Source organism: Trachemys scripta, chromosome 2 (assembly GCF_013100865.1).
Source record: "Trachemys scripta elegans isolate TJP31775 chromosome 2, CAS_Tse_1.0, whole genome shotgun sequence".
Classification (NCBI taxonomy): Eukaryota; Metazoa; Chordata; order Testudines; family Emydidae; genus Trachemys; species Trachemys scripta.
Window position 1 is genome coordinate 112,597,449 of NC_048299.1, and position 26,377 is coordinate 112,623,825.

Sequence of the window (26,377 nt, forward strand, 5' to 3'; positions counted from 1 at the left end):
CTCAAATATCTGTCCAAGACTCTCCTCTCCATCTCTATAGAAGCTCTCTTCCAGAGGTCTCTGAGGAAATTGAAATCACTTGTGAGAGATGCCCACAATCTTGCTGGTATCAGCACCCATGGATGTCTCCACCCATGCCATGTGCACCACCCACTTGGCCATACTGGGACTCTTGGGTGACCTATCATCAGCAATTAACTAGTGCCTCAAGCACTACCCATCTCAGACATAGACAACCTCCATCACCCTCCTTATCTAGGAGACCAGAACTTCAGGAAGAAACCTCTTGAGGAACAGGAAACTTGGGCTGATGTTGACTGGTGGAGAGACCCCTTCATCTCTTCTTCCTGCCTAGATGAAGCAGTTCTGCAACCCCCACCATCTGTGGCTGCTGATGTCCTGGAACCGCCAGAGTTTAGTAAGAGTTGCAGATTCTTTGCAGATCTCTTGAGGAGATTGAAGAACCACATCATAAGCTGCCTGACATCCTTTATACAGCTTCATCTGCTCACATTCCTCTGCCTGTTCTCCTTTGTAGAGTCCAGGAGGGCCTTGTTATCTGGCGCACACTGACCACAATTTTGCCAATGTGCAAGACCGTGGATAAAAATATTAGGTCCCCCTTTAAGGGCTCAACATTTTTATTTTCTCATCCCTCTAACTCCTTGGTGGTCAAGGTGGATAATAAATGTGGAAGGCAGCACCATACTATATCTACACCCTATGATAAAGATCATAAGCACTTCGACCTGTTGAGCAGAAAATCATATTTGGCATCTACTTTACAATTTAGAATTGCCAGCAACCAGACATTGATGGCAAAGTACAACATACAGATTATACCGAGCTGAACTTTCTGTGTTTTATCAGCAGAACATAGAGATCAGTTCTAGGCAATAATTGCAGAAGGCCAACTGCTCACCAGAGTATCTCTGCGCAGTGGCGTAGCCAGGTTCTAACATCAGGGGGAGCGAACACATAAAAAAAGGCGCCACCCGCCGCCATATCAAATTACTAATTACATACTTTAAAATTTGTTATACATATTTATTTTTTACTTAAAATAAAAACAAGAATGGTATTGTTTTATAAGTGTTATTTTGCATTTAAAATATAAAAAAGGTTTACAGTATTGTATATAAAATCAAAACATGACATGTTATTTACTTATTTTATATTTCAAAGATGAGATCAAAACAATATGATCTATGAAGCAACTACAACAGCCTCTTTCGTCTAAGCTTCATTCTAGCAAAGTTATCTATTACTTTATTATAATCTACTTCAGTAGCCAATTGTCTTTCAATGGAGAGCAAAACTAACCCAGACAATCTATCTTCACACATTCTAGAGCGCAGGTAGGACTTTATAAGTTTTTAAGTCGGGTAAAGGATCGTTCTGCAACTGTACTATTTATTGGCAAGGTCAGAAAAATGTGGTACAATCTCGAAAGGTTAGGATAAATGGTGAGGTAATATGGGGCGGGGTAATATATATCAAGGTGGGTGAGGTAAAATATTTTTTTATTGGACCAGCTTCTGTTGGTGAGAGAGACAGGCTTTGAGCTTTCACAGAACTCTTCTTCAGGAAGAAAGAACTCCATGAAAGCTCCAAAGCTTGTGTCTCTCTCTCTCACCAACAAAAGTTGCTCCAATAAAAAAGATTACCTCACCCACCTTGTGACTCTAATTTCCTGGGAACAGGTCTACACCAACACAGCATACAAAAATGCAAGATTCACATGAACAGCACAGAGTGACCACCATCACACCAGGACATTATTTTCACTATCATCACACCAAGGAAGTAGCACCAGCACAATGAGATAAATAGAGCTACATGTGCATGCCAAAAATTCACAGTACAAGGACGCTGGGATCCACAGAGCAGGATAGTGATCTCAGTCTGAGTCCATCCCCACTAAACTGAGTCCAAAGGTTCAGCTAAACACAAGGGAACCTGCAAATTGCTGTACTAACAGCAGGATCTACACTTGCACAATAGGAGGAGTTGCAGGGAACTAATTCCCAATCCCAGTGCAAGGCAATATGGGATCCAGGTCCTTAGAACCAGAATTTGTACTCACAGGAGAGTGGGATGAAATTAGAGACATTACAGAAGGCAATTCCCAAGAAACAAGGCACTTGACCAAATGGCTGGGTGGATGTTAAACAACCATCACCAGCCATTGTGTGCAAAGTGAATGACAATAATTTAATGACCACCATCACCAGAGAATTACTCAACCCTGGGACTCAGCAATACCCCCCACCCCTCCTCCTCCCAACATGATCACAAGACAAGCCCTTCGCTTAGGAGACAATTCAGGTTTCCTCTGATAGGAGAGGGAAAATCAGGCTACCTCTCCCTGCCCCCCAACAGGGTGCCTGGACTTGTGTTTGTCAGAGCACATGGACTAAACACACATAATGTTTTCACCCTGCAGCTCACAGAGAGCACAGCAGATAGTTCCAGCTGTCCCTTGGGAGACAATTCCATCCACGCCCCCAAGGCAGAGATTGTACTGCTATGAAGATTTCCCCTGATAGTTTTCCTCTCCTCTCCTACCCAACCCCACCCCTATCCCTTCCCCACTGCCTCTTCCCTTTCACCCCTCACCCCCTAAGAGGCAGCACCCAGATGCCAGGGAGGGGGAACCAAGCATACTACATGGCCACTGTCTCTGAGAGGCAGGCGTCTCTGTCTGGGCAGGGAGGGCAAGCAGGGACACCACACCCCACAGGAGATGCACCTCCCCCCCATTCCTGTCCTGGTCCAGCTGCCCAGCAGGGGCTGGTACTCTGTCTCTCTGTGCTGTGGGGGTGCAGGGGATGTTTTTGGAGATGCCTCTGGCCTAGCCCCCTGCCCCCCACCATGCAGACAGCCATCCCACCAGCAGCCAGGTGCTGGCTCTCACAACCACCTGGGGGGTTTCCAGTCTCCTCCCCCTCCACAAGAAAGACCCCCTTTGAAATACACTTACCAGCTGCTGCTACTGGCTGCCTTTAGTTGGGTGAGAGGTTAGGTGCTGCTGCTGCAGAGCCAGAGAAAGCACACCTATTACTGCCACAGTGCCATAAGGAGCAGGTAGGAGAAGGAGGTGGGGCCTCTTAGCTCAGCCCCTGCTCCAGGAATAGTTCCCCTTGCTGATTGGCTGGTGGCCAAAAACCAGCTAAACAGCACTCCCCTAGCTACCCTACTGCCCCCGCCCCGGCCGAACAGCTGATGGCTTGTGGGCCCCCAAGGACCCCATAAACAGTTGACTGGTGGCTGGGTGCCCCTGCCTGCCCCCTATAGGGGGGCATGCCCCAACTGACCCCCTTCTTCCCCAAGGCCCCAGCCTCTCCTCCTCCCCAGGAGCCCAGCTTGCTGGAGCTCAGTTCTTTCCCCCTCTCTGCCTCGCTGATTAGCAGTCTGTCTCCTTCCTGCTGGGAGACACCCTGCCCCCTTCCTGCCGCACTGGCTATGCAATGCAGCATGCTGGGGGAAGCCGGCAAAGCCTGCCTGCAGGAGCCCAGCTTGCTGGAGCTCAGTTCTTAATCTATCTTCCCCTTCCTGCTGGGCAATCAGCTGTCTCCCTCCTGCTGGGGGAGACAGCTGATCAGCTGGGGTATGCTAAGCACCTCTCCTCCAGCTCCTTCCACTGAGCCCAGCTTGCTGGATCTATTGTCGGTCAGTAGAGGGTGCTTCTTTTTGTATTCTCATCTGCCCCAAGGGTCTCTTAGAAAGTTTTATCAATAGTAGAGGCACACCTTCACAGAGAGGAATTCTGGTATTCCCTTACCTAGATGACTGGCTTCTGAAAAGTTGTTCCAAGTAAAACACTTCACTAGCAACTTGCAAGGCCATAGACCTTCCTCAAACTGGGCCTGCAGTTGACTATTCAGAAATATCCACCTTGACACCTTTACGAAGGTTAGAATTAATAGAAGCTTAGCTCAGTTCAATGCACTGAGAAGCAGATGCTTGCTGCTATTGATTTGTGGCCCTAGCTGACATGGTCAACACAATCCAGATCAGCCCTCAAACTTGGGTCAGGGACTGGCTTCAGCTGTTGGAACATAGCAGCTGGTATATCCATTATAGACCATGCAAGACTGCAACTACTTTGCCTTCAGAGGTGGTTTAGGACTGTTTAGTCGCTGAGCATATAGTCTAAATGCACTGCTTTCCATACATCTGTGCAGGAGTCTTGCCCACCCTTCCCTGAAAAATATATAACGATGGATGCATCCCTGTTAGATTGGGGAGCACATTTGGACACCCACACAGCCCAGGGCAAGTAGACCTCAAGAGGAAACTCTGTACATCAACCACCTAGAACTCAAAGCACTCGGATAGGTCAGTCCCCAATTTTTACCATTGAACAGGGCAAACACATAAAGGTCACGAAGGACAACCTGTCATGCATATTCTGTATCTGCTGACAAGGAGGGACTCTCTGCACCAAAGCTGTCAAGCTTTGGAATTGGTGCATATGCAATCAGATTGTCCTCACAGCCGCTTACCTTCCAGGAGCTTAGAATGTGACTGTGGATACAGTCAGCAGGCACTTCTCTCAAGAGCACAAGTGGAAGATGGATTCCATTGTGCTTCACCACATATTTTGCCAGTGGCACACCATTCAGGATCCTCCTCTTCAACAAGTCCAACCTCTGCATTCCTTAAAACAGTGTGTAAAGACTGCACAAAAGTTTTTGTCTACAGCAGTTTTTCCCCGTGGTTTAGAGAGAGACATCTCAAGAGTATGCTCTTCTGTTTTTAGTGAAGGACTAGAGAACTGGTGGAAGCTTTCTTGGCCCATCTTTTGAAGGGTCATAGTGTCTGATTATTTCTAATATCTTTTCTACCAAACATTTGTGTAACGTTTCAGTTAAGACTGGACCTCAACTGTCCCTGGTACCATAGACCAAGAGCTTTGTTGGCATTGGTACTGGCACGAATATAGCAAGATCTGACTTCACTGTTTTCCGCTAGCAGAAATTGGTGGGTTTGACGCAGATGCAGCTCTCTCCTTTTTTTCTCTATTTGAAGATTTTCTATTTTTAAAATCTCATAGCCAAAAACCTCTGGCCTCCCTTACTATCCGCACAGGATTCTAAGAATCTTGTAGACTTTGGTACCTTTCCTTGAGATTTCAGTTTTGGTCTTTGGAAACTGAATCCTTTCAAGGTCCTGTTCATCGGCATGTCTGAAAGACTAAGGACCTTCCTTTTCTCGCCTTTCTTTCCCTCTTACCATGCTTTTTGAATTAAGATCAGGTATATTATACATATGTGATGTACAGAGTCCTTAGCACGAAGAATTTATACTCGAAAGGTAGTGCGGAGTATGGTTGCCATAATAGGACTATGTTGAGGAATAGTAGGGGTTTGTTTTTTGTTTTTTTTAAGGAGAGAAAGGGGTTTGTTTTACAATAAGGATAAAGTTATCTGAATGACTCCCACTATTCAAAGAGGGTTTTTTGTTTTATTTTAAATATATTAGGGAAGCCTATTCAATGGCAGGATTGCTTTGTCTGGTTTAAAAACAAAAGTCTTGCAACTGACGTTTCTGCTCTCTGGGTCAAAAGAAGAAAAATTCCAGTGAAAGACTGAATATTCAAGTTTCACATTCTGAATTCCCTTCATACTGTATCTTCTGTGTTTTTTTATTTTTTAATCTTTGAGGTTCCTGGTATTTGGTGTTCACTGATCTAAATCTGTGGCAAATTTGCACGTACCTAGTGCATGTCATCTCTAGGTCTGAGAAAAGTGAGTGTGCATTATTGCCATCTTGCAGAACTGTTTAGCCCACAGTCAATGCAGCAAGCTAGTGGTAGTGATTAAAAAAAACAAGCAGGTTGCTTGATTCCAAGTTCTGTGTTCTAATTTCTGTGCTTTTTCCTTCTCAGAAAAGGGAATGCCATTTCTTAATCCTTTGATACTAATACATGTTGTCCCTTCTCCCTTCTAGAATAGGGGAGAGAAGTCCCAGGAATGTGGAATGTTAATTGTAAGAATGGCCTTTATTCTCCCCCCCCCCCCCCCCCCCCCCCCCCGCCCCGGAAATCTCAACTTGAGAATGGACTGAGTGGTCAGTAGAATCCAGAGTCCCGTTATTTGCACTGGTGTTACTGTCTGGAGTGGGTGTGGGAGAAGACTAATCCATATATAATGGCAGACTTGGGCCATGTGAGCCACCTGTCTCCCCTGAGATGAGAATCAGGCTTGTACACATGTGCCCTCGTTGCAGGCAGAGGAAGCAGCCAAGAAAGCAGATCTTTGCTTGTTTTTTATAATTTGGAGATTTGTCTCCCAAAATGATTGTTGCTTTCAGCTGGAAGGAGGACAACTGGGATGAGCAAGGACTGAAGAAATTTGACTAGCAGCTGGGCGCAGGGGAAGTTGGCATGGTAGGGAGGCAGGGCTGGTACAAGGATATTTTGCGCACAAGGCGAAACTTCCACCTTGCGCCTCCCACCCCCAACCTTCCCCCCGGAGCATCGCTTATTATAAACTTTCAAAAATGAATACTACATAATATGGCATTGTTCATTAGAATGAATACATATTCGGCTTGAAAATGTATTAATTTCATTATTTAGATTACATATTTAATGAAAATAAATTAATAACCTGACAGGGTGTGGGGCTCGCTTGGGGCAGGGGGGTGCGGCAGGGGTTGGCTGGAGACGGGTGTGAGGGCTGGCTGGCTTCGGGCAGGGCAGCGGATGCGGAGCTGGTTGGAAATGGGGTGCGGGGTTGGCTGGAGCTGGGAGTGGGGCTGGCTGGCTTCGGGCACGGGGGTGCAGCAGGGGCTGGCTGGAGAAAGGGGAGTGAAGGGGTTGGCTGGCTTCGGGCAGGGGATATGGAGCTGGTTGGAGATGGGGTGTAGGGTTGGCTAGAGACGGGGCACGGGGGTGCTGCAGGGGTTGGATGGAGGTGGTGCGGGGTTGGCGGTGCGGGGCTGGCTGCAGGCAGGACAGGAGGTGTAGGGCTGGCTGGCTTCGGGCAGGGCAGGGGCGATGCGGAGCTTGTTGCAGATGGGGTGTGGGGTTGGCTGGAGACGTGTGTGTGGGGCTGGCTGGCTTGGGGCACGGGGGTGCTGCAGGGATTGGGTGGGGGTGTGGGGCTGGTTGCAGGCAGGGCAGGGGGTGTGGGGCTGGCTGAGGGCAGGGTGGTAGGTACCAGGGCCATCCCTAGATATTCTTGGCCCCCCCCCCGTGTGTGTGGGGGGTGCCCCAGGCTTCTGTGTGGGAGGCCCGGTCTCCGGGGGGTTGGGGCTGGTTTAGGGGGGAACCACCCCCCAGCACTCACCAGCGGCGCGGCTGGGGCCGGGTCTCTGTACTTCCTGCTGCCGGTGAGTGCAGCAGCCCCGGCCTTTGTGCAGAGCTCAGGGGAGTGGGGGCAGGACTGGGCCCTGGGGAAGAGACACAGCAGCAGGGAGCAGTGCAGCGCGGCTGGAGGAGGAATTACATCACTTCTTTGGCGGCTGGAGCTGATCAAAGAGGGTTACACATTTAGCCGGTGGTGGGTGAGCATCCCAGACATTTTGGGCACCTCTTTTTGGCGCCCTCAAATCTTGGCGCCCTAGGCAGCTGCCTAGTTTGCCTAGTGGATGCACTGGCACTGTAGGGAGGGGGTGTTATACAAAGGGAAAAAACTGAGGAAAAAAATTGTACTGTGCTTCTGGCAAGTTACTTTTTTTTGTTTGCCTATATCTATTTGTCTTGTCTTTTAGATTGTGAACTGTTTGGGTTAGGGACTGTCTTCTGTGCTGTTTGTTCAGTGTCTAGCACAGAAGGCTCCAACGCTTATAGGAGGCCTTCAGGCACTTTTGGAATAAAAATAGAAAACATAATGACCTGATTACATGGAGCTCATTATAAAATGTAACTCCCAACTTTTATAGTTGGTACATTTAAAAAAAGCAATTTGGTTTGCTGGGCAACTTTATTTACATCTAATATCTTATTTTGCAGACAATGGTACATGGACTCAGCTCTGGTTGGTGTCAGATTATCATGAGCATGGATCACTCTTTGATTACCTAAACAGGTATACCGTTACTGTGGAAGGAATGATAAAGCTAGCTTTGTCCACTGCCAGTGGACTTGCACATCTTCACATGGAGATTGTTGGCACACAAGGTAACTTTATAAGGGTTCAGTCTCATGTGACCTTATGATCCTTATGATAAAAGGAAATGGGGCATTTGGAGACCTATTTCAATAGTGAAAATTATCAGAATTATAGGAAAGATATAGCAATTGAAGACCTTGTCCATATTTGAGTTTGTCTGCTGCTTGAGATGGTATCGTTTGAATTGTTGCACAAATGTGTAGTTATATTTGGTAATGGGATTAAGCTGAATGTGTACATCCTCTTACACCAGCTGTGCAGGTATATCCATCTGCAAAAGTGGACAATTTCTTAAAATTGTAAATTAATCTGCAGATCATGTATTATCTGGCAACAAAATGTGACTAATTTAATAGCTGTTTGAGTGGGGTGTTTTTTTGTTTTTTAGATGTTCGTTTTTTTTTTTTTTTTTTTTTAAGAACATCTAAAAGACCCTTGTGTAGTATCCCGGTTCTTCTTAGATTGCTTGTATGTCTATATATTTCACTCTAAGTGCATGTACACCCAGTGTACCCAAGCTAGGGGCTTTTGGTCAGTAGTATCTATTGGGACAGCTGTCCACCTCCCTCTGTTCTCCCAACACGTGGTTGCAAGTTCCAGTGATGCCTCAAAGCACAAGACAGGCTGCTGCTAAGCTCACTTTCTTCTGTAAATAGTGAGTTAGTATGTATGTATGCCTTGACTTTTATAGTGTTTCCTTTGTTCTCCTTTTAGACTTTTTTTTTTTTTTTTTTTTTAATTTCTGTTCCTGGAGTGATACTTGCTACCAAATAGTCATGCATAAGTCCCTGGGCTTTAAGAACTATCTGTCTTGTAAGGAAGTCCTGCTTGTTAATGAGCATATTAGATGCCTTATCTGCCTAGGTGATGACCATGTTGTGGACAGATGTTCAGTTTTCCTATCTTTTTGTAAGAAGACTTAAAAATCAAGAGACTCCTGTCTCAGGGGTTACTCATGGAGGAATACATGCTTGACCACCAATCCAAGCCTTTCTTGGACAGATAAGTGAAGTGCATTGCCTCACCTCCTAGAAGTTCTCTGGCAGCTGTTTCTACTCCGCTGCTCCTTCACTGAAGCCCTCAACCTCTGATAGAGGGAGAAGAGGTACTGGTCTTTTGTCGTTGGGCCAGTCATTAAGGGCCCCAAGACATCCAGTTCTTCAGAGCTCAAGGGTAGTTCAAGATCCAGAAAGGATCCCCACACACCTGTTGGGGACTCCACTATTGTATCTCAGCTGAAATGGTACCCCAGAAGCTGTTTGGTACCAAGCTAACTTCAAGAGCACCACAGCATTGCTTGCCAGTACCATCTATATTGGCTCATTGGCATAGGTACTGATGAAGCAGGTACCTACTGTACTATCTACTCTTCAGGTACAAATGACCCCAGCACAGAAACCACTGGGTACCATTAACTCCTCCAGCAATTATGGGAGCCAGAGACTTACTCTGTATGTTGGCACCAGACTTTCCTATGCAGGCCACTCAGACAGTGGCCTCAGTACTGGCAAAGGCAATCATATCTCTGAAACCTTCAAATATAAGGGCTCCAGGTACACCGACTGGCACCATATGAGCCTTACCAGAGGAGTATTTTTCCTGCAGAAGTTGCCCAAGAGAACCTTAAACTGTTGATTAGATTACACACAACTGGGACTGGGTGAGTAGCTTTAACCATCAATGGAGGATTGTTGGACCATGCCAAGCTTCTCCGGCACAGACTTCAAAGAAAGTGGATTGTTGCCACCAGATGGCAGTTCTTTAGTCATCCTGCTCCAGGTAGTGTGGTGGTGGGAGCAGAAAACAGGAGGTTGAAGCAGGAACATTACAAATTACAAAAAGACTAGGAGCCAAAGAGGACGGATTCCTTTGGAAGGAAGACTTATTCTGCATCTAGCCTCCAAATGAGAATCACTAACTAACGGACTTTATTATTGAAATACGACTTTATTAGCTGGGCTTTACTGAATAGTGTATGGAGGAGGAGTTTAAATCTATTGTCACTGGAGGCCAGCTAGTAGCCAGGACATGACTGCAGTCAACTCTCAATGCAGCAGCTATAGCCTTCAGATCCATGGCAATTTTCACCGTGCAGAGGTCTTTCTGTCTCCACACACAACATACACCAAGGGAAGCCCTAACCACTGTTGAGGGCCTGCCCTCTGGTGGGTGCCGCCTCTTCAGCAAGAAGACTGAGGCTTTACATGCCATAAAGAATCGAGAGCAACATTAAGGTTACTAAGAATGTATGCCTCAGCCCCAAAAGAAGGCAGCATAGGCCTCAATACCATTGACAGCCTAGCTTCCAGCCTAGGAAAGCTGATTCCTTGAAAGCAGGATAAGTTTGTACTAAGAAAGTCATAGGCTTCTGCATCAACAGGCTTTACCCATCAGCCTCTTCCAACATCAAGGCAGCCAATTTGACTGCTTCATCAAGAGCAGAGCTCTAGTCATTTTGATCTTCCCTATCTGTCTGTGATTTGAAAGCACCACACCCTACACAGTATTGCAGTAATATTTGTACAAAATATGCAGTTATTTTGAAAACTAATAACTTGCTAGTTAATATAATAAGGAAATGTATGTAGCAAAATTATATGCAGTTATGAATCCTGCCCCCTTCTCTCCCCCTGTGGTACAGTTAGCACATGTTCAAAAGCAGACAGCCCTGCCTTAGCAAAAGTTGTTAAACAGATCTATCCTAAACAAAGGACTGTGTTTACCTCAATTACATACAGTAGTAAATAGGGTCCTCAAGACAGCTGTAGAAGGAGATGGCAGGAAACCAAACAATTTGCAATTGAGTGAACACAAGTGTGTGAAGAAATAAACCATGGAGCCTTGTTCACTACCAGATTCCATGTTGCCTTCCTCATTGGATAAACTTTACTTTGAGTTTCAGAACTAATCTACTTCACAGGTTCACTGAACTATAAACTTAAGGTTTTCTGCCCCTTTATCTCTTTGACCTAAGAAGATAAAGGCCTCAGCACCTTTGGGCCTCTGGGAGAGAGTCTGATCCAGGAGCGGATCAGTCACCAACCTGCTAGAAGACTGGGGGTGAAAAAGGCCATCTTAAATAAAGTCTTGAACCGAAACTTGCTAGATAAAGTTTTAGATGTAGATACATGTTTTCACTTTTATTTGCTGGTAACCATTTCTAAGTTACCTTGTACTTGAATTGACTTAAAAACCTATCTTCTGTTTTTGTTTTTAATCTAAACCAATCCAGTGCTGCATTTAAACTGAACTGTTTTGTAGCTCCAATTAAAGTAACAAACTGTTGAATATTGACTCCTTTAAAAGGGCAATGAACCTTAATATCCCTCTGATTGTTCCAGTGCAGGGCTGGACTTTTCACTTTGTGGGAAAACTGGGCTGAAGAGTGTGTGGAGTCACCATACCAGTTCTTAACCAAAGGTGGTGGAAGCCAAGAGAGGTGGAGAGTCAGAGGGGCAAGGGATTGTGAGGCACTTGTAAATCCAAGAGGTGACAACTCTTCACTGCTCTGGATTGCACCCCAGAATGTGACTGTCCCTTTCTTTGGGGAACCTATTGTACCTCAGTGTCTGGAACTCCATAACCATTGATTGATGGTTCCAGACAGTCTGTGGTACTGGGATACACAATCCAATTTCAGTCCTTGCCCTACCTCACCCACCTTCCCCTTTCTTATTCAGGGACCATTTTCATGAGATGGTACCGCTTTAAGAGATACAGTGTATTCTAGCTCTGAGAGCAGTAGAGGAGATTGCTTTACAGCATGTGGGAAGGGGTTTCTACTCCAGATATTTTTTTCATACCCAAAAGGGGGACTGGTGGTGGAGGAGGGGTCTGAGGACTACCCTGCAACCAAGAAAATTGAACCTCTGGGCACAAGTTTGGGACTTCTGCATTTGGAACGACATCACTATCAAAGCTTCTTGTCACTTGACCTGCAGAACATGTTGGTGGATCAACTCAGGAGGTACTTAGTTGAAAATCCTAAATGGTCCTGAAAAACAAAGTAGTGTGGATATTCAACAAATAGGGGTTCCCCAACATAGATCTGTTTGCAACCAAGAAAACAAAATGTCACTTCTGCTCCAGGGCCAGCTAGAACCCAGGTTCACTAATACATGTATTCCTATTTCCCTGTGATCTAGAAGTATTGTATGATTATTAGTGTTATCAGAAAGTTGAAACATGACTGACTGGAATGATTAATAGCCCTGGGATGGGCACAGCATTATTCATGCTTTGATCTTCTAACCCTATCACTACAACCTCAAATTACTTTATTGTTGGTCAAGGACAGGCTCTGAATCATGACTAAATTGTGCACCCTGAGCTTCAGTCTCCATCTCAATGTGGATGATGAGTGTCTAACTGCATTGGAGAGTGTGTGTTCACATAATCAAAATGTCCTCACTAGCAGCAAGAGTCAAAAGTAGAACCACTTTAATAGCTAAGTGGGAAAAATGTTCCACTTGCACCCATCAGTCTCCAGTCAAAGTGCAGGTCCAAGTTATGTTAAAATAAGGCTGGAGGGTTTTTGTTTTAATCTCACGTGACAGCCATCTCTTGCATTCACTCTCCTCTCCAGGCATGTTCAATGTTCTCCCATCCCGTGGTAAGAATATTTTTAAAAGGCCTCATAAGGGTTTACTCACTAACAGGAATCTCTTCTTTCCTGGGACATTAATTTGGTATTAGCAGGATTTATGGGACGGCTAGTTGAGCCCTTAGCCTTGTGTTCTCTCTTCTACTTATCACCTAAGACAGCTTTTCCAGTTGTAATAACAGTGGGAGAGCTGCAAGCTTCAATAGCAGGCCCCCCCGTTGCTGTTCAGGGCAAGTGTTCCTGTGTTTCTCCTCCGTGGTCCACCAATGGCACCACTCTAAGCTCCCAGCTAATCAGCTGTCACCACTTGGAGAGAGACCCATGTCACTCTCCCTCTTGACCAGGGCTTTTTCCCAGATGCTCAGTTTTCTGCATACACTATAATATCCCCATAAGCCAGACTATGTGCTAGCACAGGCCTGCACAACTCGTAAAGCAGCGAGGGCCATATTACTCCAAAGAAAACAGTTGAGGGCCAAAACCCCCCGTGAGCTGCCAACCCCCTGCAGCCCCCCCAAAACACCCCCCACTGCACCCCAGAAACAATCCCCCCAGCACTGCCAAAACACACACCCTCCACCCCCAGTACCACCTGCCCTGCGGAAACAAACCCTCTTTCCCCAGCACCACCCCACCGAAACAGCAGTATTGAACCTTGGTAATTTGTTATAGCGGGCCCCTAACGTAGTATAATTAAGGTAAAAGAAAAATGTCTTTTTGCTAAAGTAGAATAAGATCTTCCCCCCACTTTGTAATCAATTGCCCTGTTGAATGAATGAGGTGTGACTGAGGAAGGTGTGGAAGGCAGGCACCTCCAGACAGCTGCAACCCTTGGAGAGGGGAGGGCAGGCTCTAGGATTTTTGCTGCCCCCCAAGCAAAAAAATTTTTGGCTGCCCCCCCCTTTTCTTTGTGCCCCTCTGCCCCCAGCCCTGCCCCAACTCCACCCCTTCCAAATCCCTTCCCCAAGCAAACACATTTTATTCCACATAAAAGCTTTGCAGAGAAACTGTTTCTCTCTCTCTCCCCCCTCCCAACCCCCTCCCCTCCAACCCTATATACATGATAAAATAGCTTGCCAGGGATCATCCCTGTGCCCTCACCCCCTGCAACTCCATCGAGGGCTTGGATCAGTGTCAGTCCTTCCAATTCTTCTGCAAGGATTGCTTCCCCTCCTCCTGGGACAGAACTTTGTCCATTTGTTGGATCAGAAAAGAAGGCCCTGAGTCATTTAAACTCAAGATATTTATCCAAGAGTCCTTTCCTTGTCTGGTCTCTGGAGAAATCCAGTTTGAGCTAGCGCATATGAACCTGTCCAGGTGATGGTACTTCTCTGGAGGTGTTACAAAGTGAATAAATTTGCCTAATCTCACCCTCTGCTGTTCTTAGTTCTTGCAGGAGCTGTAGTCACCCTCCCCCATGGAATTACATATAATCTATGGCCCACAATGATACATAAACTTACCTAGTAAGATTTCTCTCAAAAATATTGTGAGAAATTTTCATGTCACATGCCCATATACAGTGTGTGTTTTTTAACAAGAATAAGGTCTCATTAAGGCTTCACCACAAATTCTTATCAAAAGTGGTCTTGAATTCCACATAAACCAGTGTCATAAATTTACCAATGTTCTTCCAAAACCACATGCTTTCAGGGATGATAGCTGCACTCTCTGGATATTTGTAGGGCATTTTCAGTTTTCTCCAGTCTATATAAAAAGATAGATCCTCACTAAGACTCTTTGTAGCTTATGCAGAGAGAATGAGAAGCCAGACAGTAGCATCATAAAGAATTTCCAGCTGGATCACTGCCTTCATCAGGATTTGTTATGACCTAGCAAAGGTGACACCACCAGCAAGGATTACTGTACAGTCTGCTAGGGTTCAAGCTACTTCTATGGATTTTCTTAGCAATGATCAAGTCAAAGACTTTTGTAAAGCAACAGCTCAGTCTTTGGTACACATTTGCTCAACATTATGCCATCATTGAAGCATCCAGAGCTGATGCAAACTTTAGTAAGAGAGTTCAAATAGATTCTGATTTTCCGCCACCAAAGGTGTACTGGTTGGGGGAGGCATCTACAGTGGAATATATGTACAAACACTCAAAGAAATGGTTACTTACCTGTAAAGTAGTTATGGTTCAAGATGTGTTGTGTACCCACATTCTCTGATACACATACACACACTACATTGCTGCTACTGTAGTCTAGTATCCTCAAGATTCCAGTGCAAAGGAACTGGATGGGGAGAATTGTTGAGGTGACCCTGCCCTTTATTCTTTCAACTAGAGGCATGAGGACACTCCGGGTTCATGCACCTCCTGTTGGATACTGCTGACCAAAATTCTTCAGCTCAAGTGCACTGGGTGCATGCTAACCTTCAGTGAGTGGAATAAAACCAATAAAGTGTTTAAAAATGTCAATACCATATGTAACACATCTGAGTGGAATTTTCTCATATATTTTTTTTTTTTATATGCCAAAATGCTACAGGCCTGTGACTCAAGTCTCAAAACATAAGAGTTTACTTTAAAATGTTCTTTATTTTGAGAGAGATTAGCTGCAGTACCTACTTGTCAGAAAAACAAGACAAGAAAAATAGTTACTCTGGAAACTTTTTTCTTTTTATCTGGAGAAAGAATATTCTTAGCAGCAAAAGGAGCTGATTTTTCAGTATTTTGTAAGGAGTTGGATTTTTCATAAATCCTAGAACATTCTTCAAATATTTTATTGAACAGAGATTGTGGCTTATGGCTTGTATCCTAAGGAAAACACAAAATCCTGAAATTATATTTCAGACTGGTCTCAATTTCTTTTCACTCCTAATTAAGACTTCCATTATAAGTGTGTGTGTGTGTGTGTGTGTGTGTGTGTGTGTGTAAAAAAACACATTCTATAAGTGGAGAAAAGTAATAGCAGAGCGGTGTGGCTTTGGTGTCAGGAAAGTTGCGCAACATTGATTTCTTCCTCTACAACAGTGGTGGGCAATCTGTGGCCTGCGGGCTGCACGTAGTCCATCAGGGTAATCTGCTGGCGGGCCGTGAGACAGTTTGTTTACATTGACTGTCTGCAGCTCCCAGTGGCCACAGTTAATCATTCCTGGCCAATGGGAACTGTGGGAAGTGGTGGCCACCACGTACCTGTGGCCTGCGCCACTTCCTGTGGCTCCCATTGGCTGGGAACAGCAAATTGCGGCCACTGGAAGCTGCAGGCACCTGTGCCTGTGGGCAGTCAATGTAAACAAACTGTCTCCCGGCCCGCCAGCAGATTACCCTGATGGGCTGTGTGTGGCCCACAGTCCGCAGGTTACCTACCACTGCTCTACAGACACTGTCTGAGCTATAAGGGCTTATCTACACAGGGAGACTCAGGAAAGTTGTTATAATTTAAAGATGTGAAATTAAATTGTTTCATAGAGTTTAAGGCCAGAGGAAACATTAGATCTTCTTGTCTGACCTCCTGTACACCACAGCCCATTAATTTTTGCCGAGATACCCAAAGACTTTAGTCTAACTAAAGCATTCAGTCCTCAAGAGGCTAACCTATGTGCCTTAGAAAGAACAGAAGAGACCAATGAGGCTTCATATAAGTGAAGATAGTTCTGCAGCATATTGGTCCTGCTGTGAGCTTGGCAGCTACGGGCAAAACATAGGCACTACCCAAAGGGAATTGTTTTAGGTAAATATTTGTACTGGTGTTTATCATGTTTTGAAGATACAGAAGTCGCAAATTGGGGTCTTACCACTAACAAAAAAAAAAAAAATCGAATCCAACCTAATCTCTCCCTCCCCCGTGAAAATTATTTATGTAGAAAGCTTCCCCTAGAATTTCAACAAAATGTTGTATTCCAGAATTTGATCAGTGTTTAGTCTTGGCTGTGCCACTGAGTCGCTGTATGGCCTTGAGCAAGTTATACCTCAGCCTTAGTTTTCATATTTGTAAAATGTGATTAATTACTTACTGTATCCACAGCGATGGGTATATAGTAAAGATTGATTGTAATGCTTTTAGAATGTGTAAAGTGCTTTAAAATAAGTGGATCAGCATTCACAGAAAAGAATGATTTGGATGTCGTCGTTATCTTCGGACTTGTATAGGTTTATAACCTTAACTATGGTATTTGAACTGATGGAAAAATTTGAAAGTTTAGATGGAATCTTCTTCTGGGACATGCTTGCAGGGAGCCTTGGTACTTTTTGCTTTCCTCTGCAGCATTGAGCAAGTATAGTACCGTAGGATCATGCAGACATATCTCACAAGATCAGTTTCCTTTAACTGCAGGTTGGGACTCGTCTACGTGAACATTTAGTTCACTGCAAGTTGGTGTCTGCTTCTGCCATGCACTAGCAGTGCATGTCAACAGGGTCCACATGGACAAACAGTTCCTTAGTGTGGTTTCATCTATTTCCATTTCAGAGCAGAGTAGATTAAAGCACACTAACTGTTCATCAGCAAGGTTCATACAAACAGTTCAGTGTGTGGCAGACTAGACTGGTGTAGATTCACACTGTAGCTTAGCACAAACTAAATGTTCATGTAGACAAGCCCTTACAGGCATTGGTAGACAACAGTTCTTTCCTTCAATAGTTCCTTTCATTTTAAAAAGATCTCTATTAAGTATGCTTGGATGAACATGGAAATTGTTAGTGGGGTTCGTGGTAAACAAACACTTCTGCTTTGAAACTAAGTTTTCTAAGTAATGTTATTCCAAAGGATAATCTTTGCTCAAAGTTATAAGTAGTTAAACACAGGAGTTTAGAATGAAAGTGCTGTCTCAACATTTCTGTTATTATCATACAGTATTATGGTAGTACTTAGAAGGTACAATTGTATTAAAAAAAAGTTGTTGCTACACCAAAGACATTAGCTTATTACACCATTTTTGTTATGCATTAGCTGCTCAAGTCATATGAATAGTCTTTCCAAAACAACCTCCAGTGATGTTCAATATAATGTATTGTTCTGTTTACTCAGAACAATTTTTGCTATTGTTTTATAGTCACAACTGTACAAAGATGAAAGTGTGACTCTAGCTAGTACTTCCCCCCCCCTTCAGCTATAGACAAATCACTGCTAAATTCCTAGAATATAGTGATTATATTAACCTACAAATTTCACATATGTAGATCACTGCTGTTCTACCAATATAGCACATCCTTCTGTTTCCTTCAAGCAGGTTTAATGAAACTTACATTTATAACTCCACATCAACCCTTCACATTATAGATACAAATGTGATACTTTGATTCATAACCTCAAAATCTTGAACTCCTCACCCAGGTGAGAATATGTAATAGAGGATTTCTGAAACATTCTTTAGTTAGTAGTAGGGATTTGTTTTGGGACTTTTACCTCTTCTACCCTTTTTTCCCTCCTCCTATGCAGGAAAACCAGCCATTGCTCATAGAGACTTGAAATCAAAAAATATATTGGTAAAAAAGAATGGAACGTGTTGTATTGCGGATTTAGGACTGGCAGTGAGACATGATTCAGCTACAGATACAATTGATATTGCCCCAAACCACAGAGTGGGAACAAAAAGGTAAAATCATTAACATATTTATCAAATTATTTTTCTTCAAAATGTGTCTTCCTCTCCTTTCTGTGTAAGAGATTGATAGTCATGGGTCTGAATGGCAGTATGACGAATAGCCTACAAAATTGTCTGCGGCAGGCAGGGCTTCCCCCTCACCCATCCTTTCCAGTCAATGGAACCATTCCATGCTTAAGGCCTTGCTCAATCTGGGTCTGTGTGTCTATAGCACTGCAAAAAATTGTGCAAATGGTACTGGGTGTTTGGAGATCAGCACCTCTTCAATATCTTCATAAATGATTTAGATACAAGTGTATTCTCTATACCATTAAAGTTTATGGATGATACTACTCTGGGAGCGGTTGCAAGTGCTTTGAAGGATAGGATTAAAATTCAAAATGATCTGGAGAAATGGTCTGAAGTAAATAAGATGAAATTCAATAAGGACAAAGGCAGAGTATTCTACTTAGGAAGAAACAATCAATTGCGCGCACATAAAATGGGAAATGACTGCCTAGGAGGGAGTACTGCAGAAAAGGATCTAGGAGTTATAGTGGGTCACAAGCTAAATATGAGTCAGTGTAATACTGTTGTGTGCGCAAAAAGAAAATGAACATACATCTGGGATGTATTAGGAGGAGTGTGGTAAGCAAGACATGAGAAGTAAGTCTTCCACTCTCCTCTGCACTGATAAGGCCTCAGCTGGAGTATTGTGTCCAGTTCTGGGCACCACATTTCAGGAAAGATGTGGACAAATTGGAGAAAGCTCAGATATGAGCAACAAAAATGGTTAAAGGTCTAGAAAACATGACGTATGAGGGAAGGTTGAAAAAATTGAGTTTGTTTAGTTTGGAGAAGAGAAGGCTGAGGGGGGATGTGATAAAAGGTTATTACAAGGAGGAAGATGAAAAATGGTTCTTGTTAACCTCTGAGGATAGGACAAGAAGCAACAGGCTTAAATTGCAGCAAGAGAGGTTTAGGTTGGACATTAGAAAAAACTTCCTATCGGGGTAGTTAAGCGCTTTAACAAATTGCCTAGGGAGGCTGTGGAATCTCCCATCATTGGAGGCTTTTAAGACAAGGTTAGACAAACAACTGTCAGGAATTGTCTAGTGGTTACGTAGTCCTGTGTTGAGTGCAGAAGACTGGACTAGATGACATATTGAGGTCCCTTCCAGTCCTACACTTCTATGATTGTATTCCTAGCTAACTGGCTTCTTGTGTGAATTACGATCACAAAGCCTTCTATTGTATAATGATATAACCTCCATCCAGTCTCAGTTTGTCATATACATGAGTTATTTTAGACAGATCAGTAAGGGTATGTAGGGTAGTATGCCAGATGGAAATAGAAAGTTGGTGCCTGACATCAGCCTGAAATATGTAATATAGTTGTCTGACCAAATATAGGAAGTGAACGGTGCAGAGTAGGGTATCTAGCCTGTAACGTGGTGTTGGACAGATATCTTGTGAGGGAAATATGAAAAGTTGCCTGTACCGAATACCATGAGGTTGGGAAAGGCAATGGTCTCTAGCCTCTGATTAGGGAGTAGGTTTGAAATGTATAGGCCAACATGCTCTCTTTCTTCCTTTAGGAACCCACCTCCCGGGTTGGGAAACTGTGGGTTTACTTTCTTTAAAAAATATGCGTTTTAATAGTGACCTTACTTCATTTCTCTTTGGCTGCATCTGTGCAGTTAAAATCTTTTTAGTCATAATTCACCTTTGCTGCAACACTCTATTCCATTTTGTATTTACCTGTGACATTCTTGATTACCTTTCCCAGACCTGAAGAAGAACATAGTGTAGCTCAAAAGCTTTTCCCTTTCACCAGCAGAATTTGGTCCAATCAAATATTACCTCACCTTCCTTGTCTGTCTCCTATCCTGAGACCAACATGGTTACAGTGCTGCCAACAGAATTATAGACAGGACAATTAAGCTCTACTCCATTCTTTGCTACAGTTGCCCTCATTGTTAATGATGCTGGGGCTATTCTAATTCTGAATTACAGCTAAAAAGCTGTCCAGTGTAGACAAAAAGTCTTTGTTCCTTATCAGGCCTAAAACTTTAGTAGCATGTTATCAACCCTATCCAGTTCAACATTAATTCCTACTCCTGAGAACCACAGAAGAGCCACACAAAGTTAATTCTATATTTTACTAAAAGACTGACATGGCATAAATTCAGGTTTATCCCATCCGTGTTATAAAAGTCTCCAGACTGAAAGCAGCCAACTTCAGCACATATCTTATTGTTGCTATTCTTCTTTCAGAAATCTTTACTACTGTTTTATTCATCCATTCCCCCTTGAACCAAGGCTATTTTATTCTTGTTTATAATATTTCTTTGAATGTGCATTCTCAGAGGCCTTCAGGATTAGGGATCTATTTTAATTTCTTTCTCTCTAGATTAGAAAACTACTTCAGGGGAAGAAATGTACACTGGTGCAGGACTTTGTTCTATTTAATCTTGGTCCTGGGTAAAAAGTACTGCTAGATGGAATCACCAGTGGTGAGGGACAGATGGTCATGAGAATGTCGCTACAGGTGGCTATGGACTGTTCTGATATGGCTACAGGGTTGATGCCATCATTGTGTGATGAGCCTCGTGGCTCCAGGCATGCCATGCAAAATACAGGACACAATAGAGAACCTGCTGTTTGAGGGAATTAAGCCCTTCAGCCAGAGAACAGAGTAAGTGCTCCATTCTCTCAAGGACTCAACAGCCACATTACAGAGCCTGAAGACGTACCAGTTCCTTACAGAGAACCTTACAAATGCAAACCCCAGTAAAAACAAAGGACTTCTCCTTACCCCTGGGTCGACTGTCAGAATACCAGCATCAGAAGAAAACTAGGTGAGTGGATGCGAATCATCTGTCTCCTTGACTAATCCAGCTCTCTGGCTCAGCAAAATTGATGGTTGTGTTAAGAGCCACAATGGAGCTGACCTATAGGCTGTGCTTATCTTCAGGAACTGCCTTGTCCCATTCCAAGAGGCTTGGGCAGCTATGACAATGAACAAGTGGGTATTGGACATCACTTTTCAAGGCTACCTTATACAGTTCCATTCACTGCCCCCTTCCCTGCCAGCTGCTCTTCAGGGGCCCTTCTCACAAGAGACTCACAAACAAAAGTGATTTCATTGCTTCATCTAGGGGCCATAGAAGAGGTACTGTGGGAATACAGGGGAAGAATCTTCTACTTCCAATTCTTCCTTTTATCCTCAAAAAGAATTGACGTGGGGAGCGTCTTCCTCTCTTTTAGCCTAGACCTGAGGAGACTCAATGAATACATTGCCGCAGATTAAGAATGGTAATGCTTGCCTCCATTTCATTTAAAGTTTCCAGGATCAAGAACAGTTCATGGTTTTCAACTTGCAGGATGTGTACTTCTGCATAGCCATCCACCCAGCCCTCAGGAAGTACTTAATATTCACAGTGGAGCCCAACCATTACCAGTACAAGGTTCTGCTGTTGAAACTCACCATGGCACCAAGAGTCTTCACAAAATGCATAGCAGTAGTAGCAGCACAGCTCAGAAAATGCATTCACATCTGCCCACCCAGTAAGAGGATGCAGAATACCTAAAGTTACCCCATCTCCCTGTTTTCTCAGTGGGGCCTCCTGGTGAACTATGGAAAAAGTCTTATTCCCTCTGTGGCAGAGCTCTGACCTTGTCCCCGTGGGTCCTGCGCGTCTAGACGGTATATGCTAGCCTCAGTGGCTCTCTGTGACCCTCCACGTAGCCCTTCTCTCTCTAGGGCCAGGGTTACAGTCTACTGAGCCCTTTTCATCATAAGCTAGCAAGGAGGTTGGTGAGAGAACTCCCTCAGTCTCTGTTGTCCCTAGGGCTTCTTTTAGAACAGTTTAGCCTCCTGTCCTGACAGGGACCTGACTTCCCCTCCCAGGAGGTGTTCCTGTAGCAGTGGGTTGGGGGGAACCCGGGCCTGCCCTCTACTCCGGGTTTCGGCCCAGGGACCCTAATGGTAGCAGCTGTTGGCAGCCAACCTTTCGCTGCCAGAGTTGCTACATTTCCCTGGGCCACTTCCCCACAGCTCTCCTGCTTCTCCCTTTTTCACCCTTACCTTAGGGCTCCCTTATCAATAACTTGAGGATGTCTTCATTAACCAGCCCTTTAGCTACATTTCCACTCCCGGGCTCTCCTCTGCCTGACTGGAGTGAGTCCTTTTTATAGTATCAGCGGGGCCTTAATTAGAGTCAGGTGGTCACATTAGCTTAATGGCCTCACCTGACTCTTTGCAGGTTAATTGGAGTCAGGTGTTCTCATTAGCCGGGAGCAGCCCCTGCTCTGGTCAGTCAGGGAACAGAAAACTGTTAATCCAGTGGCCAGTGTATCTGCCTTCTGCTATTCTGCTGTACCCAACTGGCCTGGGTCAATCACACCTCATAGACAATAGAGTTTATAGAGTCCTGATTAAATCTGGGGAGGTTTGCTCTCACCAATCCAAAGACAGATTCCTGTCAATGCAAGCAGTGGTGCACCAAATATAGATCCAATGATGACTGTGCAGATACACTTGCGGCTGCTAGGCTTCATTGCTGACCACACCAATTCTGACTTAGGATGGTCTGTCCTTCAGCAAAATACCAGATGAATGTGTAGTGGTGATTCTACCTCATGTAGCAGATCTGAGCTGGTGAAAGGAGCCCAAAAACATGTGGGGGAAGAGTACCATCCTCTACTCTCTTCTCAACAAGGAGTTTAATCATGGATGCTTCAGGTACAGTTTTGGGGAGCCCATTCTTACTCCTGGGGGAATTCTGCACCACTGTGCATGTGCAGAATTTATGTTCATTGCAGATTTCTTTTGCTTCCCCACAGAAAAATTACTTTCTGACGGGGAAGCAAAGGTAAGCCACAAGAGCGGTCATGCAGCTCCCCCCAACAGTATGTTTCAGGGGCCCAGGGAAGCTGGCAGAGAGGTAAATCACTTTGGGGCAGGAGGCGGGACTAGGGAAGATCCAGCTGGTGGCTCCTACCTTGTACCAGGATCAGCTGCTAGTCCTGGCTGTGCTGAGAGGACGGGACTACTTCCTTTGCACAGCATCCAGGGGCAGGTCCAACCCACCCCCAGATTGCTCCTTCAGCTGAAGGAAGCTCTGCAAACTCCCTTACCTGCTTCCTGCACCCATTGCTCCTCAGCTGCAGGGGGAGGAATCCCTGTACAGAGAGCTGCTCCCCAATCTGCCCAACCCCTGTGCATCCAGACCCCCTAATGCCCAGACCCTCCCAGCGAGCCTCCCCCCCAACACACCCCGATGAGCTCCACTCTCCTTGCACCTGGACCATCCTGTCGAGCCTCCCATCCCCCAGATTTCATCCCCACCAAGTCCCAACCAGCTGCATCTGGACCCCCACCACCACTACTGAGCCCTCCACACCCATACCCCCTTGCCAAGCTCTATCTCCCCCACACCCAGACCTCCCCCACTGAGCCTGAACCACCTTCACCTGGACTCCCCTGCAGAGTCCCATTACTATTGCACCAAGAACCTCCCAACAAGCCCCTGTGCATCCAGATCCCCACCACCATACACCTGGATCCCCCACTGAGCTGCCTGCACCCAGATTACCCCACACCTGGATCCCCCCCACACTTAGCACACTTGGATCTTGTCTTGCTGAGCTTGCCTGCCCACACTTGGTGTACACCTGGAACAGAGGGGCAGGACCCTTGGGTGTTTCTGGGGCAGGCCCAGTCCTTGCACTGTGTCAGGGTTGGGTGCAGCTTCACTTCTGAGACTTGGTTTCCTGGTGGGAGCTGCACAGTGATCTCCCACCTCTGTGTAGCCAGAGGCCTGTGCTCCCCAGTGCCATGCTGGAGCTTCCACATTTATTTGACAAAATTTGCAGAATTTTGTGTGTGTGTGTGTGTTGCCCCCCAAGAGTAACAGATACAAGGGACTTGGACCTGGTAGGACATCAATGTGTTAGTGCTCAGAGTCATCAGGCTAGGCTCCATTACCTTTCATTCTGTTCTTCAAAACTTCACAGTTCAGTTCCTGATGGACCACACCTTTGATGCACTACATAAACAGGCAGGGAGGCACATGCTCATTTTTCCTGTTTGTGGAGTCCTTAAACTCTGGACATGGTGTCACCAACACAGTATAACACCAATGGCTCTTCACCTCCTGAGCATCAGCAACAATGTGGTGGGCTCTCTGAGCAGTCAGTCACCACTTAAAAGTGGTTGCTGTGGAAGTCTATTAGAGCTGATAATCATACATTGGGGAACCACCGTGATAACCTGTTTACCACTGATATAAAGTCCAAGTGCCAGAACTTTTTTGTTTCTATATGATCCCAGGGTTGTTACTTGGCTCCTTGATTCTGCAGTGGTCTGAAGGCAGCTTGCATGCCTTTCCACAAGTTTCCCTTTTCCCTAGGGTGACTTCCAAAATCAGGAGCCATGGCCATACTCATTCTTGTAGCTTTGTAGTGACTGAGGCAGTTTTGATTCTGACCTACTACATGTGTCCATCTAGTCCAACTACCAGAATACCTAAACCTGTTCTCATAACACCATGGCCAGATAATTCATCTAGCCTAAAGTTGATGTACCTGATGGTCCAACTGTTGGTTGGTTGAATCCCCAAAATCCTGATTCAGAGGAGGAAAACATTCTTAAGAAGAACTTACTCATTGAAGTTGAAGTGATTCTCTATTTTGTGGACAGCCTAGCATTGTCTGGACCTGGTCCAGGCCAGGGTACCTCAGAACCTCTACTACTTACTGCACTTGAAAAGACATGTCTATCTTTCAGCTCTGTTACAGTGTACCTTGTACAATTTCACATTGCCAGATACCTGTACAGTTGTGCTCCCCTTTCTCATTCCATGATACATATATACTTGCTGGTCAGAAGAACCTCTTTTTGTCTGGGACCTTGATCTAGTAGTTTTGAGACTCCTGGCATTTCCGTTTGAATCTGACTGCTTCCTGCACCACCTCACTCTGAAAACAATCATAGAATACCAGGGTTGGAACGGACCTCAGGAGGTCATCTAGTCCAACCCCCTGCTCAAAACAGGACCAATTCCCAGACAGATTTTTGCCCCAGATCCCTAAATGGCCCCCTCAAGGATTGAACTCACAACCCTGGATGTAGCAGGCCAATGCTCAAACCACTGAGCTATCCCTCCCCTCCTCCTATCTTGTTGATGGCCATTACTTCAGCCAGGAGAGTGAATGAGCTTCAGGCACTTATGGCCAAATCCTACATACTGCATTCCACAGAGAAAAGGTGGTGCTGAGATCACGTCCACAGTTCATTCCTAATATGGTCTGTTATCTAAACCAATCAATCAACCTGCATGTCTTCTTTCCAACGATACACTTGGCACAGGGAGAAAAAGTACACACACTAAATGCACCCGGGACTTTGCTTTATGTTACAGGACCAAATCGTTCAGACTCTTGTCCTGGCTATTTATAGCCATAGCTGGGTGTTCTAAAAGTTAAGCCAATGTCCCCACACAGGATATTGAAATGGATAACTCAGTGTATCTTGCTGTTACTATTTGGCTGGTGTACCTCTTCCTCTGCAAATCAAGGCACTTCACCAGAACTCAAGCAATTATCCTCTGCCTGTTTAAAAATGTCAATTTGAGATCTCCAAGGAGATGACATGGAGTAACCCATTACCGTTTGTCCAGCATTATGCATTGGATTTAGCTGCTAGAATAGATGGCAAGTATGAGAAAGCAGTACTATTAGCACTGTTGAAATGATGCAGCTGATATTCCTCATTCCTGAGGGGCTACTACTTGCTAGTCACCTAGAGGAGGATCCACACTGGCATATACTGTACCTATAAGTGCGGTTCTTCGACATGTCAGTGTGGCTCCTATGATCCAACCTCCACCCCTTCTTTTTAGAGTCCTCTGTTACATTGGCCCTGATCCTCCTTTGCATTCTGCTCTGTATACCCTCATGTGGCCCCAATGAATATCAGTATGCAAAAAAATCAGATCTTGCTTGTGAGGCACATGTGAATCTACAGTTGATCCACGCTGATCACAACATCTCAAAGAACCAGTTACTGTATGGCTAGTAAAACGTTTTTTCCATTCTTTAGCAGTCCCAGCCATG

The 26,377-nt window shown here is 44.9% G+C and overlaps 2 protein-coding genes across 2 annotated transcripts in view; both read left to right on the plus strand.

Annotated features, from left to right (window-relative positions):
• The window catches only part of RECK (reversion inducing cysteine rich protein with kazal motifs), a gene marked incomplete in the record, with an annotated part of 268,496 nt that overhangs the window by 29,218 nt on the left and 212,901 nt on the right, over window positions 1–26,377 (plus strand).
• Window positions 1–26,377, plus strand: part of TGFBR1 (transforming growth factor beta receptor 1) — a 63,161-nt gene that overhangs the window by 28,702 nt on the left and 8,082 nt on the right. Inside the window, exons 5-6 of the mRNA XM_034761432.1 lie at window positions 7,964–8,131; window positions 18,112–18,268. Of these exons, the coding sequence (XP_034617323.1) occupies window positions 7,964–8,131; window positions 18,112–18,268 (325 nt within the window). The remainder of the gene's footprint in view (window positions 1–7,963; window positions 8,132–18,111; window positions 18,269–26,377) is intronic.